At 40.7% G+C, this 18,402-nt stretch overlaps 1 protein-coding gene across 1 annotated transcript in view; it reads left to right on the top strand.

The window, feature by feature from the left end:
• The window catches only part of LOC307157613 (protein NLRC3-like), a gene marked incomplete at its 5' end in the record, with an annotated part of 32,412 nt that extends 14,554 nt beyond the window's left edge, over nt 1-17,858 (top strand). Inside the window, 3 exons of the mRNA XM_079869541.1 lie at nt 5,274-5,447; nt 7,213-7,259; nt 17,054-17,858. Coding sequence (XP_079725667.1) covers nt 5,274-5,447; nt 7,213-7,259; nt 17,054-17,598 — 766 coding nt within the window. The 3' untranslated portion in view covers nt 17,599-17,858. The remainder of the gene's footprint in view (nt 1-5,273; nt 5,448-7,212; nt 7,260-17,053) is intronic.
• Between the last annotated feature and the right edge of the window lie 544 nt (nt 17,859-18,402).

The raw sequence follows: 18,402 nt of genomic DNA, 5'->3' as shown, positions 1-18,402 counted from the left end.
TACCAGGATTATTCGCCCTACTAGGAGTTTGTTTACCACCGAAATGACTTTGAAGCTGTTATATTAAGGTACAATTCTTGCATAGTGCAGCTTTAATGGCAAAGGTGTAAATTCACTCTATATAGCACAAACAGGGCTACCATAATATGTGAGCATCATGTATGTAGATGTTTGTATTTTTAAGAGAATAATGTTTATGCGTGGTTATTGGAAAAAATTTAAATGAAAGTTGCTGAAATAAGACCACAAAACTCATAATAAATATGTGTCCACAAGACTTTTGACTAATGGATGTTGTCGCTTCGAGTTCTGGCTTCAAAATTATGTGAAAATAGTCTTGCTTTATCGTTCACATAAAACAATACATTGATTTAAATTGTGTAAAACAGGTTTTGCTTGGAAAGCCAATATGCTAGGGGGGCGTGAACAAGGAGTGGTTTACACCTGAGAATACAATGTCCCACCCACTCTGCATAATGAGCCATTCATTCAGGTGTGACACTGACTGAGCCACAATGCAAGGACAAAAGATATATTTAGAAGAAGACTTATATTGACCATTTAAGATTTTGCTTACATCTATCTTGTAAATATGTTTTGCTATTTTATTAAAAAGGTTACAATTACAACAATAATTACAATTTCAACAATATTTCAAGTGTACTCTTTCTTTGTAAAAAAAAATATTATAGGCCTACATTTTATCATATGTATTCATTAGTTTGAATATAGCCAACATTGGAACATCTAACATCTTAGTTGATGACTGTATTTTTGACAAAAATAGTATTATATATATATATATATATATATATATAACATATGAGCAGAAATTGCTAAACAAAAGCTTATTTGATGTGGCAGTATATTCTACAGTAAAAACTGTACCCAAATCTAGTCAACAAAATGTTGTCTTTCATATTTTGCCTGACTGTAACGTTGTTTTTATGAAATATTAGGGCATATAAATGTTAATTTGCTTATACAAATAGCCTACAATTTATTTCAACATATTTCAGTCGATTTTTACTCATCTCAGTATAGCAATACAGTTTGCTAAAACATCATCATTCATTCACACAAGCGATTTAAATTTAAACTGTCTTTTTGCGAGCTGTGGTAAACAGCGCGCATCTCTGCCGTTCATTCATTCACAAACAGAAACACGATTCACTTGAGAAGGAAAAAAAACTTACTACAGTATTCTCAGCTCAGTCGGATCCTTGCTCCTCGAAATACCCGCACTTCTGAGGTACATTTTCCATTATTATTATTCCTCACAGCGCTGCGAGACGGTGTAAACAAGTAATGATCTGAATAAACTTGTGTTTTCTCGAGCTGATATGGGGGCATTCACAGGTTTGCGTGGATTACCTCAGTCATTTGCGTTTGAATAGTGCGCGCTCTCCGTGGGCGGAGTCACATTAAAAGAAATTAGATGAGATGAGAACGACTGACATCTCGCTCTTTTCTTACAGATTACATGAACTGAGAATATTGTTTTTTTATATAAATTACTTCATTTAAAAGAAGAGACTCCAAGCTTCATGCCTGTGCGTCTGTATGCCTGATTGACTGAGTATTCACTGAGTTACAGTTCATTTTTGGACGCGTTTCAGAATGGACTTCACTGACAGAGGGAAGGCAGAACTCGCTTCGTGTTTATTTTTCTTTATTTGGCAAAAAGCACAACACTTTGTTTTTATTGTGAGTATACACAAAAATAATACACATTTAACTGAATCGATTGATGTATGAAACTTGTTTGTAAAATCAAAGTCAAAAGAGTATTTCGGTTCTCAATTCAACTGATAAGGAAAAAAGCGAGCAGATCACGCCGGCGTGATTGCCGACCTCAGAGGGTTAAGTGTGAATTGCAAACTCTTTGTTTTTCAGTCTCAAACTCAGATAGCCTGTGGGGGGTTTGGAGAACGCAGTAGTTGCTTTATCGTGGGGGTGCAGGACAAGAGGTGTTAATGTTCCGTCTTTCATATGGAGAGTGTCGGATAGCAGTCTGATGAGCAGGCAAAGGCAAAATTCTTTTAAGGATAAATCTCCAAAAGTCTATATGTAGGCCCTAAATTATAAATATTGTAGTTTTATTTATTGTATTTAAAGGTTTTCCACACACAATTTCAATTTAGCAGATACAGAGCTCTTTAATTCGCGATCAATCTCATTTTAAGGTGAATTCAGCAAGGCATGCTGTATTTTTGAAGCAACAAGGCTATTTGTTACAATTTTTTCTTTCGTGATTTGTGTGGATGACACGCAGCGACATATACAGTATTATCAGCTGTATGGTGTGTTTTTACCCTGAAATGTTTAATTTCGAGAAAGACCCGGCGCGCGCAGTGAGGGAGACAAAAGAAACGTACTAAAAAAAGATCCAGCACGAGAGATAGGCAAAGAAAAACGCCTGTTCTTAATTTATGTTGCTTTGAACTATTTTCGTTTTGTACCGTTTTAATTTTTTAACTTAGCTGCAATTTCTTTGACAATAGAAATTTTAAATGTTGCAAGAATAAGATTCTGTGTTTCTTATTTTGCATCGCAAAGGGAATAAACTCTATCGATGCAACCCTGTTTTAAATAAATAAACTGTCCCGACACTTTATTTATACCTTGAAATGTGCGATGGGTTTTCAAACTTAATTTTATTTTTATTTTAAATTTTCATTGTTTATTTTTTTAATTGAAAGCAATACTGTATTGAAAGTATTTTTTCTGATTTGTTCGATCTGTTTTGACAAAAATGTCTTCTGTTGCTATGGCCGGGTATCACTGTCAGTCATCTCAATTTTGTGAATGATTCAAATTTATGTTGTAATGTACAATTGATAATTAAACAAGATGCTTGACTTTAATAAACAGAATAGATACATATTTAAGCATCAGGAACGGAAAAAACATGAACACTGTTGGCTACACTGAGATTCGATCTCAGATCGCTTGAAGCTCCGGGAGGTTCATGTTGTTGCATTGACCACAGACCACATTGACCACAAATACACACCCGCAATTTACCGCCGCGGGAGGCTTTGATCGGGTGGAATGGGATTACCTTTTCTGTGTGCTACAGAAATTCGGTTTTGGCAACACGTTCATATCCTGGATAAAACTTTTATATTCCTCCCCAATATATTCATTATGTAATATTAGCGTAGACGCCATCCTTCTTATGATTTAACAAGCACATCAGGATTTATGGGAAGTGTTCCCGGTTTCGGCTGACCTAATCTATGCAGCCTAATATTGAATTATAGAAGTCTATAATTTGTTATCTGTATACTGGGCCAAAGATATGTGTTTTTAGTCTAGATTAGACTCCATTAATAATGGTTGCCTGCCTCCAACCATTCTTGTATTTCTTTGATTTTGACAAATGCTTTTTGTATTGGTAATTGAACCCTTGGCAATTGCCATTCTTAGTGAGCCGGCCATACAGGGAATTAGGAGAGCTGGTGCTGTTCACAACATTTATTTATATGCCGATGATGTGTTGCTCTATATCTCTGATCCGGTTTCTTTACCCAAAGTTTTGAGAATTATTAATTTGTTTAGCCTCTTCTCCAGTTATAAATTGAATATAAATAAAAGTGAGTTATATCCAATAAATTTTTCAATTTCTGATTTACCAACGAGTGCTTCAATGTTTAAAGTTGCTTCCCATAGTTTTAAATATTTAGGATTAATATTTACACGTAAGTGCATAGATCTTTTCAAGGCTAATTTTACCATGCTGCTCCAACGAGTGCGGAAAGATTTTACTCGCTGGTCGGTGTTGAAGATTTTATTATTTAGAAAATAAGTAATTTAGTTATACATTTGTACACTATTATTTATTTCCTCTGTGTGTGTCTTTGGTTTGACTTTGGAAGCCTGAGAGCAAGAATGGGATTTTTTGGGATCAAAGGACCAGCCAGAATCCGTAGAGAAATACTTCAGAAACCAAAGCTTGAGGGTGGGCTTGCCCTTCCTTATTTCTTATTTTACTACTGGGCAGCAAATATACACTCTACATTGTTCTGGTTTCAGAGTCATTTCTGGCTCAGTGACTGGGTCCCGGCTTGGGTCGGTATTGAAGAGGGTTCCTGCTCCCCAGTCTCGCCTGCCACACTATTGTGTGGTCCTCTTACTGCCATCTCGCGCTGTCCTTACGCCAATTCTATTGTCCGACAATCTTTATGGATTTGGTCTCAATTCCGAACCCATTTTTGCCTTCAGCGCTTCCCAGTGTCTTCACCTATAAACCTTAACCCTTTATTCCCCCCCTGACTTAATGACAAAGCATTTAATATTTTGCAGAGAGCAGGAATTTTGGCTGTCAATGATATTTACATTGATAATGTTTTTTTCCAGCTTTTTATAATTGAAAAAAAAAATTCTCTCTCTTGTGCACAATTTTTTTTAGATATTTGCAGCTCAGAAATTTTGTTAAATTCATTCCCTGACTTTCCGAATCTCCCGCCAAAATCTTTGCTTGATCAGATTCTTGAAGTAGCCTTAGATAAAAGGGGTGCATTGTCTACGATATACAGGCTGATTTCCTCCATCTCCACTTCCTCTCTCTCTTTTATTAGACAACCGTGAGAGTCGGATCTATGCCTCACATTTGATGATGAGACTGATTTATTACATATGTTTTGGTTATGTCCATCGTTAACTTCTTTTTGGCTATCAATCTTTAATTGTTTTTCTTCAGTGACAAAGAGACAAATTGAGCCTTGCCCTTTGGTTGCAATTTTTAACTTTCTCTAAATGGCTCAATGGTCACTGGCTTGTCTAGAAATGCTGCAAAGGCTTTTGCCTTCTCAACATTATTAGCTAGACGGCGCATTCTTCTGCTGTGGAAACAAAATCTCCCTCCATCTTTTGATGACTGGCTGAGAGATGTTATGAGCTTCATATCTTTTTCATTGTTCTCCTGTATATGTATCCTGGTATTATTGTGAAAGATCAATAAACAGATTTAAAGATATTTAAGGGAAATGAAGAATTTATTAGAATTCATTGTAAATTAATGCATTTGAAATACTTGCAAATAATTATTTATTTTGAAATATGCACACATTCACTGTTTTTTGTATGACTGTTAATGTTTCTTGTCTAAATGTAAATGATATATTTTCAATTCAAAACAGAAATTTTGAAAAAAAATATAGTCATTCATACTTTGATTCTTTTGGGAAATGCAGCCAAGATCACTGTGTGATAGTAACGTCTGATTGCCAAACTAATGCCATGTGGACTGTTGCTGTATGTCTTTGTAGATTGTCTGGCTGTATGGTGACAAAGGAAGGCTGTGGTTATGTGTCTTCAGCTCTGAGTTCAAACCCCTCACACCTGAGAGAGCTGGATCTGAGCTACAATCACCCAGGAGATTCAGGAGTCAAGCTGCTCACTGATAAACTGGAGGATCCAAACTACAGACTGGATAAACTCAAGTATGTAGAGCATGAAGATTGATTAAACAACTCCAAAAACAGCATTTCAATCTTCACTTATTACTCACATTACTACATTTACAAACGTTCTTATTGAGAATTTACAGAAGTTTAGCTCTAGCTATGCTACAGGGCTGCTGAATGCTTCATTCTGATTGACTGACAAACATTATAAGGTGTGTAATTATTTACAGTAAACGCACAGGTAAAGTAGTTCTAGGCAGGTCTTGACTGCATTACAGTTCCATATCACTTTGCAAAATGATTTCAGTTATTTCAGAGGTCCTGACAGCCTACAACAGCAAAAGAACCAAAACCCACAAAGACAAAGAAAATACAACAAACAACAGGATATTAATCACAAACCATTTCAATGATTTTCCTACAAAATAAATTTGTATTCATGAGGAAGAGCAGGTGTGTAAGAGGAGGATGAGGAAAAGCAGGTGTGTAAGAGGAGGAAGAGCAGGTATGTAAGAGGAAGAGGAGGAGGATGAAGAGCAGGTGTGTAAGAGGAGGAAGAGGAGGATGAGGAAGAGCAGGTGTGTAAGAGGAAGAAGATGAGTAAGAGCAGGTGTGTAAGAGGAAGAGAAGGATGAGGAAGAGCAGGTGTGTAAGAGGAGGATGAGGAAGAGCAGGTGTGTAAGAGGAAGAGGAGGATGAGGAAGAGCAGGTGTGTAAGAGGAGGAAGAGGGGGATGAGGAAGAGCAGGTGTGTAAGTGGAGGAAGAGGAGGATGAGGAAGATCAGGTGTGTAAGAGGAAGAGGAGGATGAGGAAGAGCAGGTGTGTAAGAGGATAAGGAAGATCATGTGTGTAAGAGGAGGATGAGGAAGATCAGGTGTGTAAGAGGAGGATGAGGAAGAGCAGGTGTGTAAGAGGAAGAAGAGGAGGATGAGGAGGATCAGGTGTGTAAGAGGAGGATGAGGAAGATCAGGTGTGTATAGTGTGGTCAAGGCTGGATCTGCTTCAGGGTTTTTCCCTTCTCCTGCAGAGATGACAGTGTCTGTGATGTGAATAAAGTCCTCAGTCTGAACCCAACATGAAGACATGATGCTGAAGCAGAATCACTCTCTCTCACTGACCGTGATTCTGCAGTTGCTCAACTGCAGAATGACTGGAACATGCTTTTCATCTACAGTTTTTTACTCTGACCTTTCTGGCTTTTGCCGTTGGGTCACTGTATGTTCACAGTACACAAGTGCTTAATATACAGACATTTGATACTAGAGAGATAGTGATTGTGTGTGTGTGTGTGTGTGTGTGTGTGTGTGTGTCACAGCCTGAGAGACACCAGGTGAATGTGTGTGTGTGTGTGTGTGTGTGTGTGTCACAGCCTGAGAGACACCAGGTGTGTGTGTGTGTGTGTGTGTGTGTGTGTGTGTGTGTGTGTGTGTGTGTGTGTGTGCCACAGCCTGAGAGACACCAGGTGAATGTGTTCGTGTGTGTGTGTGTGTGTGTGTGTGTGTGTGTGTGTATGTGTGTGTGTGTGTGTCACAGCCTGAGAGACATCAGGTGAATATGTGTGTGTGTGTGTGTGTGTGTGTGTGTGTGTGTTGTGTGTTGTGTGTGTGTGTGTGTGTGTGTGTGTGTGAGAGAGAGAGAGAGATAGAGTGTGTGTGTGTGTGTGTGTGTGAGAGAGAGAGAGAGAGAGAGAGAGACAGAGATAGTGTATGTGTGAGAGAAACAAAGAGAAGAGAGTATGTGTGTGTGTGTGTGTGTGTGTGTGAGTGTTACTGATTAACTGTCACTTTGTGTGTTTTGTAGTGTGGATCATGGAGGAGAGATCAGGATTACAGCAGGACCACGAAAATGTACGTCTATATGGGAGGCCGTATGGGACGAAACACATTGAAACACTTGCGTGTTCACATTAGACTTGTACAGACATTTGAAACACTTGCGACACACACTGAAACACTTGCGACACACACTGAAACATTTGTGAAACACACTGAAAAACTTGCGACACACACTGAAACACTTGCGACACACACTGAAACACTTGCAACACACACTGAAACACTTGCGATACACACTGAAACACTTGCGACACACACTGAAACGCTTGCGACACACTGAAACACTTGCAAAACACACTGAAACACTTGCAACACACACTGAAACACTTGCGAAACACACTGAAACACTTGTGAAACACACTGAAACACTTGCGACACACACTGAAACACTTGCAACACACACTGAAACACTTGCGACACACACTGAAACGCTTGCGACACACACTGAAACACTTGCGAAACACACTGAAACACTTGCGACACACACTGAAACACTTGCGACACACACTAAAACATTTGAAACTGAAACACTTGCGAAACACACTGAAACACTTGCGACACACACTGAAACACTTGCGACACACTGAAACACTTGCGACACACACTGAAACGCTTGCGACACACACTGAAATGATTGCGACACACTGAAACACTTGCGACACACACTGAAACACTTGCGATACACACTGAAACACTTGCGATACACACTGAAACACTTGTGACACTTCTACATTCGAATACATTCGAATATATTTATCATACGTTCGAAAAGCTGAAGCAAATAGTAGCAGGACATGCTAACGCTTAACGTGAAAAACTATTAACGTGGCTTAAGAGACAGTGATATTAAAAGATCAAATTCTGTACACACCTTATTAATAAACCATACTATGTACATAAAAGCAGATGAGCCCAGAATAAAACGCATTTAATTACACGTTAAGAGTTTTCCTCCCATGGAAACCCATTATTATAAAGGAAACGCTTAACGTGGCTTTCTATTAGAGCAGGGGTTCCCAAACTTTTCAGACCGCGACCCCCAATATTAGACTGCTGACGACCCGCGACTATTTTATTAACAAATTATGGACAAAAACAAATACATCCATAACTGTGAAATGCTTACAGACAGAATACGAACAAGCTGCCTATAACATGCATACAACAATAACTTTGTATTCAGAAAAAACGCCTAATGTGATGGATGGGCGCTGTGCGCGGAGCAAAGCAGGTCCACTCTAGGTTCAATTTTGGAGATCGCCACCCGCAGATCATCTTCCACGTTAAGCCGTGACCTGTGTTTATTCTTAATGTAAGGCAGCGCGGAGAATGTCTTTTCGCATAAATACGTTGAGCCAAATTGCATGAGTACATCCAACGCGGCTTTCGACAACTGTGGATATTCCAGCGCGACAGAAACCCAGAACTCATCCAGCGTCTTGCCGTCAAATGCCGTCCTCAGGGTTCGATCGGTTGAAAGTTCTATCAGCGCATCTTCCATATCTGACGCCAGATGATTTGCCGTGGTTACATTAAATGGTGACCTTATCCAGTCATATTGGTCGGGAGCGTCTCCTTCAGGGAAATACTTATGAAAGTGATCCAAAAGGGACTGAAGGTGAGCCGTAATAGACGCCTTGATGCTGTTAACACTGAGTGCAATTCTTCCAGTTCAGAAAACATGTCTATGCGTCCCATTTCCACTCTCTCTCTCCAACGCACTAGCTTTCTCGCAAATGCCTGCACTTTATCATTAAGGTACAAGATGTTTGTGTTTTCACCTTGCAGGGACACATTTAGTCCGTTGAGTTTTTCAAAAATACATGACAAATAATTATGCCAGTCTTGTCACCCAGTCAGCATCAGACAGATGCTCAGCAAGTGGGGATCTTTGGTCTGTGAGGAAAATGCGCACCTCATCCCGCAGCTCGTACAGGCGTCTCAGCAAATTTCCTCGCGACAGCCACCTGACTTCTGTGTGTAGGAGCAGGCCTTTGTGCTCTGATCCCATTTCATTACAGAGAGTGGAAAACAGTCGTGTGTTCAGTGGACGTGATTTTATGTAATTAACAATCTTCACAGCAGTGTCAAGAACATGTTTAAACTCCGCATTCAGGGTTTTGCACGCGAGGGCTTCTCTGTGTATGATGCAGTGCGTGAAATTGAGATGAGGTGCAACTTGGAGGACTCGTGCCTTTAGTCCTTTCTTTTTTCCCAGCATTGCCCCAGCTCCGTCTGTGCACACTGATATGCACTCGCCCCAAGATAGTCCTTCATCTTTAAGTTTGCTGTCCAGCTTATTGAAAATGTCCTCGCCCGTGCATGATCCCTCCAGTTGCATACAAAATAACATTTCCTCATTTAGTTTCCCCTCAAAAATATATCTGACAAATACAAGGAGTTGAGCGGTGCTGGACACGTCTGTGGATTCATCCAGTTGTAAGGCGTACCTCCCACTCTTCTTCACTCTGTCAATCAGTTGACACTTGATATCCTGAGCCATGTCTGTAATGCGGCGGGATACAGTCCTATCAGAGAGCGGCACTTGTTCCAGCTCAGCGGCCAGTTTATCTCCATGCATGACGCGACTCATAACTATTGCTGCTGGTTTGATTAAAGTTTCTCCAATGGTGTGTGGCTTTTTGGTCTGTGCAATTAAATATGCCACTTCATATGAAGCCTTCTGAGCTTTAGTGGGGAGTTTAGTTTAGTTTCTCCTTTCTGCGGAAAAAGTCAGTAGGTTTATCTGTGAGGCTGGGGTGTTTGGTGTTCAGGTGTCTTTGCATTTTCATGTGCGAGGACTTCGGAGCACACAACGCATTGAGGGTGTTGTACCTGATTTATAACAATGCACGTGAAACCATAGTTTATGTATTCCTCTCTGTATTTTCTGGCTTTCGAGGAGGGATGGTCCATTTGCGGGCCACGGGTTTGGCGGGCTGCCCTTCCAGAGGTGGAGGGTAGTCCTGGCGGCTCATCCTCTTCTCTGCCCTCTGTATTTTCTGCTGATCCCGCTCTCTCATCAGCAGGCATCTCTGCTCCCTTCTCGTTCTCTTGTGATGTTAATAACCACCGTTTCATTTTTTATCAAGTTTAGATCTCAAAATAGACCGATCGCTGTTTAGCAAAACACCAAATGTGCATCTAGCTAGCTAGCGCATGTTGTTGTGCTGTAAATTGTGATTGACACCGTCACACTGTCATAATTAATCGGAGCAAATAAAGTTTTATTTCCAGTTTATTTAAATTATCCTAAATTTATACTCGCATCATTACAACCTTTTTTAACATATAAAAAAAAAATTAAGTTTCTGTAAATCATCTCGCGACCCCCCGCTGACCCCCACTTTGGGAACTACTGTATTAGAGGATGGCACAGCAGTTTCCACAACAAATCCTTTAAATGGTATTCAATGCAAAACAAAAATGAAAAATATAGGCTCAGTAGCTTATAAAATAAACATACATTATTGTAGAATTAATTAGCCGACAAACAATATTTATTTTAAAGCCTAAACTATTTTATTTAAAGCAAAACTGAAACCAGCGTTGGGCGTTTATCTGTGATAGGCTAAGTGTTGTATTTGTTTATATTATTATTATAATTAATATGTGCATTTTTATATTTTTATTTATGAACTTATTTATGTAGACTATATCACCGCTTATGGGCGGGGAAATGGTTCTGAATTGCGTTTGTTGGAAATATGAACTGAATTTATAAATGCTTTTAAAATGAAAAACTTTGCATTTAATAAACTTTTTTTTTTTTTTTTAATATAAAGATGGCGTTTGGAGTGGTAAAATATTTCCCTGTTCCCTGAATCAAGGGCTTAATATGAGGAACGTGTAATTACAGTTTTTTCTGATGGCTTAAGCACATTTTTTGTAACTATTGGCTATTTTTGCAAAACTCTACACACAAATAAGAAAACCTTTCACCAAATCAGCAAAACATTGTAGTTCTCTTGCAAAAGCTAATAAACCTTGCTTAACTCTTCAAACCTTCGTAAAAATTGTATTTTCGTATCAAACAGTTAACACAAGCCATCACATTAGTAAGCACACAATGCGGCAACGACACACTGATGGTATGAATAAAAAACACATCTGGCTTTTGCTTTCACTGTGCACAAGGTAGGCTATGTCAGTTTGAGGTCATACTTTTGTCATAGTTCTGTAAACATACAGGGATCCAAACTTCAAGTATTGGAGTTTATTTACACACATCAAAACAAACACAAGTGTTTTTTTCCAAGTCAAAACACAAAATAGTAATTTCACTAAAAAAAAAAAAAAAACAGTCTACATCGTGTCGTCTCTCTGGGTCCGGCCACAAAACTTTGTCTACATCACATGCAATGTCCTCCAGTCCAAGGCACCGAGGAAAATATCTTCTGGAATGGCGTATCCAGGCCTGACATGATGCCTGGTCAATATCCCCACATGCCTCCTCCATTGCCTGTAAAAGGGCTATGCGTTGATGGGGATGCCGGTCATAGACCTCCCAGCGCCAGGCAGAGAAGATCTTCAATTGGATTCAAGAATGGAGAGTATGGGGAGGTTGAGTACAGCGAAGAGTGGGTGATCTGTAAACCAGTTGCGGACCAAAGCAGCCCTATGGAAACTAACATTGTCCCATATGATGACGTATCTGGTCTGCTCTGGTCTCTGAACACTAGTGAGCATGTCATGTAAGGTTTCCAGGAATGTAATAATGTGTGCAGTGTTATATGGGCCTAGAGTTGCATGATGGTGAACAATACCATTTTGACTTATAGCTGCATACATAGTTATGTTACCACCACGTTGTCCTGGGACACTGATTATGGCACGGTGTCCAATAATGTTCCTGCCACGTCTCCTTGTTTTAGTGAGGTTAAAACCTGCCTCATCCACAAAAAGCAGCTCATGACCCATGGCATCTTGTTCTGCAGTGAACATTCTTCCTCTGCCCCCAGCATCTGGATGTCTAGCAATTCTGTAAAGTAACAATTTCAGTATTTTTACATGTATGGTATTGTTGTGTTTCACATTAGAGTATGGCAGTGCTACAAAACTTAGTGCAAAGTGACTGTACTAACTGATTCTCATTTCGAAATGTCCTTATGATGCTTGCTACAGTGTAGCGGCTCAAGTTAGGCTGAACCCGTTGGCCAGCTTCCCTCAGGGTCATTCCATGGTTGATTACATGGTCCACTATTGTAGCTCTGATGTTATCAGTAATTCTATTTCTTACTCTTCTTACCCTTCCTCTTCCCCCTCATCGTCCTCCTCTTGCTCCTCCTTGTCCTCTTCCTCTAACTTCACCTCCTTGTCCTTGTCGTCCTCTCCCTCTCGCTTCTTCACCTCCGGGTCCTCTTCCTCCTCCTCTTCCTCCTACTTCTTCACCTCCGCATCCTCTTCCTCCTACTTCTTCACCTCTGCATCCTCTTCCTCCTACTTTTTCACCTCCACGTCCTCTTCCTCTGCCTCTAATTCTCACTCTTCTCACTCTTCCTGCTCCCTCCATTGTACTCCACACGGACAGCTTACCTGTGGCTTAGGCTGATTGCAAAGTGAACTAATTAATCTAAAACAGTTTTCACATCTGACAGTGTGCCAGACAGTTGGCAAAATAGTGTAAATAATAGCCATACATTTGTATAGTTTTGCTAGGAGTGTGTTGATCATTTGGAAATTGAATGTAAAGCAGTTAGTTGTGTTTACAGTTCCGCAAAAAGAGTGCTGTGCAGTGGATTGTACCTACAGTTTTGCAAAGTGTGTGTTACAAAATTGCAAACTGAGTGCAAAGCAGTGTTTGTGCTTTTAGTTTTGCAAATTCAGTGAGTGGTTTTGCTATAAGTATTAATAGTTTTAGAAATTGTGCTATAAGAATCACGGTTAGGGTTTAAGCATTCAGAAAAAAATGTAAATGAACACGCAAGTGTTTCAGTGTGTGTTGCAAGTGTTTCAGTGTGTGTCGCAAGCGTTTCAGTGTGTGTCGCAAGCGTTTCAGTGTGTGTCGCAAGCATTTCAGTGTGTGTCGCAAGTGTTTCAGTGTGTGTCGCAAGTGTTTCAGTGTGTTTCGCAAGTGTTTCAGTGTGTGTCGCAAGTGTTTCAGTGTGTTTCGCAAGTGTTTCAGTGTGTTTTGCAAGTGTTTCAGTGTGTCGCAAGCGTTTCAGTGTGTGTCGCAAGTGTTTCAGTGTGTTTCACAAGTGTTTCAGTGTGTCGCAAGCGTTTCAGTGTGTGTCGCAAGTGTTTCAGTGTGTGTCGCAAGTGTTTCAGTGTGTTTCGCAAGTGTTTCAGTGTGTTTTGCAAGTGTTTCAGTGTGTGTCGCAAGTGTTTCAGTGTGTGTCGCAAGTGTTTCAGTGTGTTTTGCAAGTGTTGCAGTGTGTTTTGCAAGTGTTGCAGTGTGTCGCAAGCGTTTCAGTGTGTCGCAAGTGTTTCAGTGTGTTTCGCAAGTGTTTCAGTGTGTGTTGCAAGTGTTTCAGTGTGTGTCGCAAGTGTTTCAGTGTGTGTTGCAAGTGTTTCAGTGTGTGTTGCAAGTGTTTCAGTGTGTCGCAAGCGTTTCAGTGTGTGTCGCAAGTGTTTCAGTGTGTGTTGCAAGTGTTTCAGTGTGTGTCGCAAGTGTTTCAGTGTGTGTCGCAAGTGTTTCAGTGTGTTTCGCAAGTGTTTCAGTGTGTTTCGCAAGTGTTTCAGTGTGTATCGCAAGTGTTTCAGTGTGTTTCGCAAGTGTTTCAGTGTGTTTTGCAAGTGTTTCAGTGTGTGTCGCAAGCGTTTCAGTGTGTGTCGCAAGTGTTTCAGTGTGTGTCGCAAGCGTTTCAGTGTGTTTTGCAAGTGTTTCAGTGTGTATCGCAAGTGTTTCAGTGTGTGTTGCAAGTGTTTCAGTGTGTGTCGCAAGCGTTTCAGTGTGTGTCGCAAGTGTTTCAGTGTGTCGCAAGCGTTTCAGTGTGTGTCGCAAGCGTTTCAGTGTGTGTCGCAAGTGTTTCAGTGTGTGTCGCAAGTGTTTCAGTGTGTGTCGCAAGTGTTTCAGTGTTTCACAAGTGTTTCAGTGTGTGTCGCAAGTGTTTCAGTGTGTGTCGCAAGCGTTTCAGTGTGTGTCGCAAGCGTTTCAGTGTGTTTCGCAAGTGTTTCAGTGTGTAGAGCAAGCGTTTCAGTGTGTGTCGCAAGCGTTTCAGTGTGTTTCGCAAGTGTTTCAGTGTGTAGAGCAAGCGTTTCAGTGTGTTTCGCAAGTGTTTCAGTGTGTATCACAAGTGTTTCAGTGTGTGTTGCAAGTGTTTCAGTGTGTGTTGCAAGTGTTTCAGTGTGTGTCGCAAGCGTTTCAGTGTGTGTCGCAAGCGTTTCAGTGTGTGTCGCAAGTGTTTCAGTGTGTGTCGCAAGTGTTTCAGTGTGTTTTGCAAGTGTTTCAGTGTGTTTCGCAAGTGTTTCAGTGTGTATCGCAAGTGTTTCAGTGTGTGTTGCAAGTGTTTCAGTGTGTGTTGCAAGTGTTTCAGTGTGTCGCAAGTGTTTCAGTGTGTGTCGCAAGTGTTTCAGTGTGTTTCGCAAGTGTTTCAGTGTGTTTTGCAAGTGTTTCAGTGTGTCGCAAGCGTTTCAGTGTGTGTCGCAAGTGTTTCAGTGTGTTTCGCAAGTGTTTCAGTGTGTCGCAAGCGTTTCAGTGTGTGTCGTAAGTGTTTCAGTGTGTTTTGCAAGTGTTTCAGTGTGTTTCGCAAGTGTTTCAGTGTGTTTTGCAAGTGTTTCAGTGTGTGTCGCAAGTGTTTCAGTGTGTGTCGCAAGTGTTTCAGTGTGTTTTGCAAGTGTTGCAGTGTGTCGCAAGCGTTTCAGTGTGTCGCAAGTGTTTCAGTGTGTTTCGCAAGTGTTTCAGTGTGTGTTGCAAGTGTTTCAGTGTGTGTCGCAAGTGTTTCAGTGTGTGTTGCAAGTGTTTCAGTGTGTGTTGCAAGTGTTTCAGTGTGTCGCAAGCGTTTCAGTGTGTGTCGCAAGTGTTTCAGTGTGTGTTGCAAGTGTTTCAGTGTGTGTCGCAAGTGTTTCAGTGTGTGTCGCAAGTGTTTCAGTGTGTTTCGCAAGTGTTTCAGTGTGTTTCGCAAGTGTTTCAGTGTGTATCGCAAGTGTTTCAGTGTGTTTCGCAAGTGTTTCAGTGTGTTTTGCAAGTGTTTCAGTGTGTGTCGCAAGCGTTTCAGTGTGTGTCACAAGTGTTTCAGTGTGTGTCGCAAGTGTTTCAGTGTGTTTTGCAAGTGTTTCAGTGTGTATCGCAAGTGTTTCAGTGTGTGTTGCAAGTGTTTCAGTGTGTGTCGCAAGCGTTTCAGTGTGTGTCGCAAGTGTTTCAGTGTGTCGCAAGCGTTTCAGTGTGTGTCGCAAGTGTTTCAGTGTGTGTCGCAAGTGTTTCAGTGTTTCACAAGTGTTTCAGTGTGTGTCGCAAGTGTTTCAGTGTGTGTCGCAAGTGTTTCAGTGTTTCACAAGCGTTTCAGTGTGTGTCGCAAGTGTTTCAGTGTGTGTCGCAAGCGTTTCAGTGTGTTTCGCAAGTGTTTCAGTGTGTGTCGCAAGCGTTTCAGTGTGTTTCGCAAGTGTTTCAGTGTGTAGAGCAAGCGTTTCAGTGTGTTTCGCAAGTGTTTCAGTGTGTATCGCAAGTGTTTCAGTGTGTGTTGCAAGTGTTTCAGTGTGTGTCGCAAGTGTTTCAGTGTGTGTCGCAAGCGTTTCAGTGTGTGTCGCAAGCGTTTCAGTGTGTGTTGCAAGTGTTTCAGTGTGTGTCGCAAGTGTTTCAGTGTGTTTCGCAAGTGTTTCAGTGTGTTTCGCAAGTGTTTCAGTGTGTATCGCAAGTGTTTCAGTGTGTGTTGCAAGTGTTTCAGTGTGTGTTGCAAGTGTTTCAGTGTGTCGCAAGCGTTTCAGTGTGTGTCGCAAGCGTTTCAGTGTGTGTTGCAAGTGTTTCAGTGTGTATCGCAAGTGTTTCAGTGTTTCGCAAGTGTTTCAGTGTGTATCGCAAGTGTTTCAGTGTGTGTCGCAAGTGTTTCAGTGTGTTTCACAAGTGTTTCAGTGTGTGTCACAAGTGTTTCAGTGTGTGTCGCAAGTGTTTCAGTGTGTTTCACAAGTGTTTCAGTGTGTGTCGCAAGTGTTTCAGTGTGTGTCGCAAGCGTTTCAGTGTGTGTCCCAAGTGTTTCAGTGTGTATCGCAAGCGTTTCAGTGTGTCACAAGTGTTTCAGTGTGTATCGCAAGCGTTTCAGTGTGTTTCGCAAGTGTTTCAGTGTGTATCGCAAGTGTTTCAGTGTGTGTCGCAAGTGTTTCAAATGTCTGTACAAGTCTAATGTGAATACGCAAGTGTTTCAATGTGTTTCGTCCCATGCGGCCTCCCATACGTCTACACACACACACACACACACACACACACACACTTTGTCTTTCTCTCTCTCTCTCTCACACACACACACACACACACACACACTTTCTCTCTCTCTCTCTCACACACACACACACACACACACACACACACTTCTGATGATCTGTTGTAATATTAGTACGAAGAGTTTTGAATATGTTATTCTTGCTTGTGGAAATTGTGGCAAAGCAATTAAAAAACGGTAAAAGATCAGACAGTTTCATAATTCCTGATTACATAAAAAAATATTTGAACACAAGAATCCTATCTTTTCTGTTTGGTAACCATGGCGATTTCAGTCAGAACCTCATTCAGGACAAAAGCTGTTACAGAATGATATTTCTTTAGTGCTTTATTATCATTGGTTGCTTACAATCCTAAATTAACTAGTCAGATCTGAAATGAAGACTCAAAATAGAAAGTTTCTGTAATTCACTGATGTGTGTTTTCTCTTCATCAGATTCTCATCAGTTCACTCTGGATCTGAACACAGTGAATACACACCTCCGTCTGTCTGAGAGGAACAGAGTGATTACTGGCACTGACAGAGAGCTTCAGCCGTATCCTGATCATCCAGACAGATTTGATGGTGTGCGTCAGGTGTTGTGTAGAGAGAGTGTGTGTGGACGCTGTTACTGGGAGATTCAGTGGAGTGGGAGAGGTGTGTGTATATCAGTGTCATATAAGAGCATCAGCAAGAAGGGATCGGGTAAAGAGTGTGGGTTTGGACGTAATGATCAGTCCTGGAGTTTGTTCTGCTCTTCCTCCAGTTACACATTCACACACAATAACATAGAGACTGAACTCCCTGTAAAGCCCATCATCAGCAGGAGAACAGGAGTGTGTAGAATAGGAGTGTGTGTGGATCACAGTGCAGGAACTCTGTCCTTCTACAGCGTCTCTGACACACTGAGCCTCATACACACAGTCCAGACCACATTCACACACACACTCTATCCTGGGTTTAGGCTTTTTTATTCTGGATCATCAGTGAAACTGTGTTGATGAATGAGAATAGACTGATGAGAGACTCCCCATAATGCTTTGAGCTGCATGATAAATCAGTGACAGTGAGATGTTCTAGAGTCTCTTATTGTCTCTTCATTACATTAATAACACAGCTGAACTTCTGTCAGTGAAATAAAGAGAAACAGACAATGATACACAGAGAAGAGAGAGGAAATATGAGACACAATGAGAATCACTGAAACATGTCTGGATGATACGAGCAAAACTAGACTTTCAACTCTAAACTCAGTTTAAGACATTCAGAGATGTTTTATCTGAACTTCTCGGATCTGTTCAAAACATGATTCCTCTGCTGTGGGTTATGTGTGTGTTATTAAAGACGCTTCTGCTGTAATATATTGTGTACTGTACTAAACCTTTTAGTGGGGGTTTCTGGATTGATCTTTATCTTTTTATTATTATCTTTGTTTTCTCTCTCTTTTATTTTGTCTCTCTATTGCTGTGAAAATAAAACAAAGACATTTAAAGATGTTATCAGAAGACAAAGATGTTAAAATTAGAAGCGACAATGAAAGAAATACAGGAACAGAAAGTTAAAGTCAAGGGAATTAAGACACATATTCAAGAGAATGAATCAATATCACAGTTTGTTGATCAATTCCTGTTAAAATGAAGGATCTCATGATTCTCTATAGAAACCTGTGTGTGTGTCTGTGTGTGTGTGCATGTGTGTGTGTGTGTGTGTGCTGCTGGAAGAGGTGTTAGTATTAGGTATACGAGGACACTATACTGCCAAAAGAGCACCATCCTTCGGATGATATGTTAAACCGAAGTCCTGAC

The sequence above is a fragment of the Squalius cephalus genome (assembly GCF_949319135.1).
Source record: "Squalius cephalus genome assembly, chromosome: 4".
In the NCBI taxonomy this organism is placed as follows: domain Eukaryota; kingdom Metazoa; phylum Chordata; class Actinopteri; order Cypriniformes; family Leuciscidae; genus Squalius; species Squalius cephalus.
Note: the sequence above shows the minus strand (reverse complement) of the source record. Positions and strands in the feature narration are given on the sequence as shown.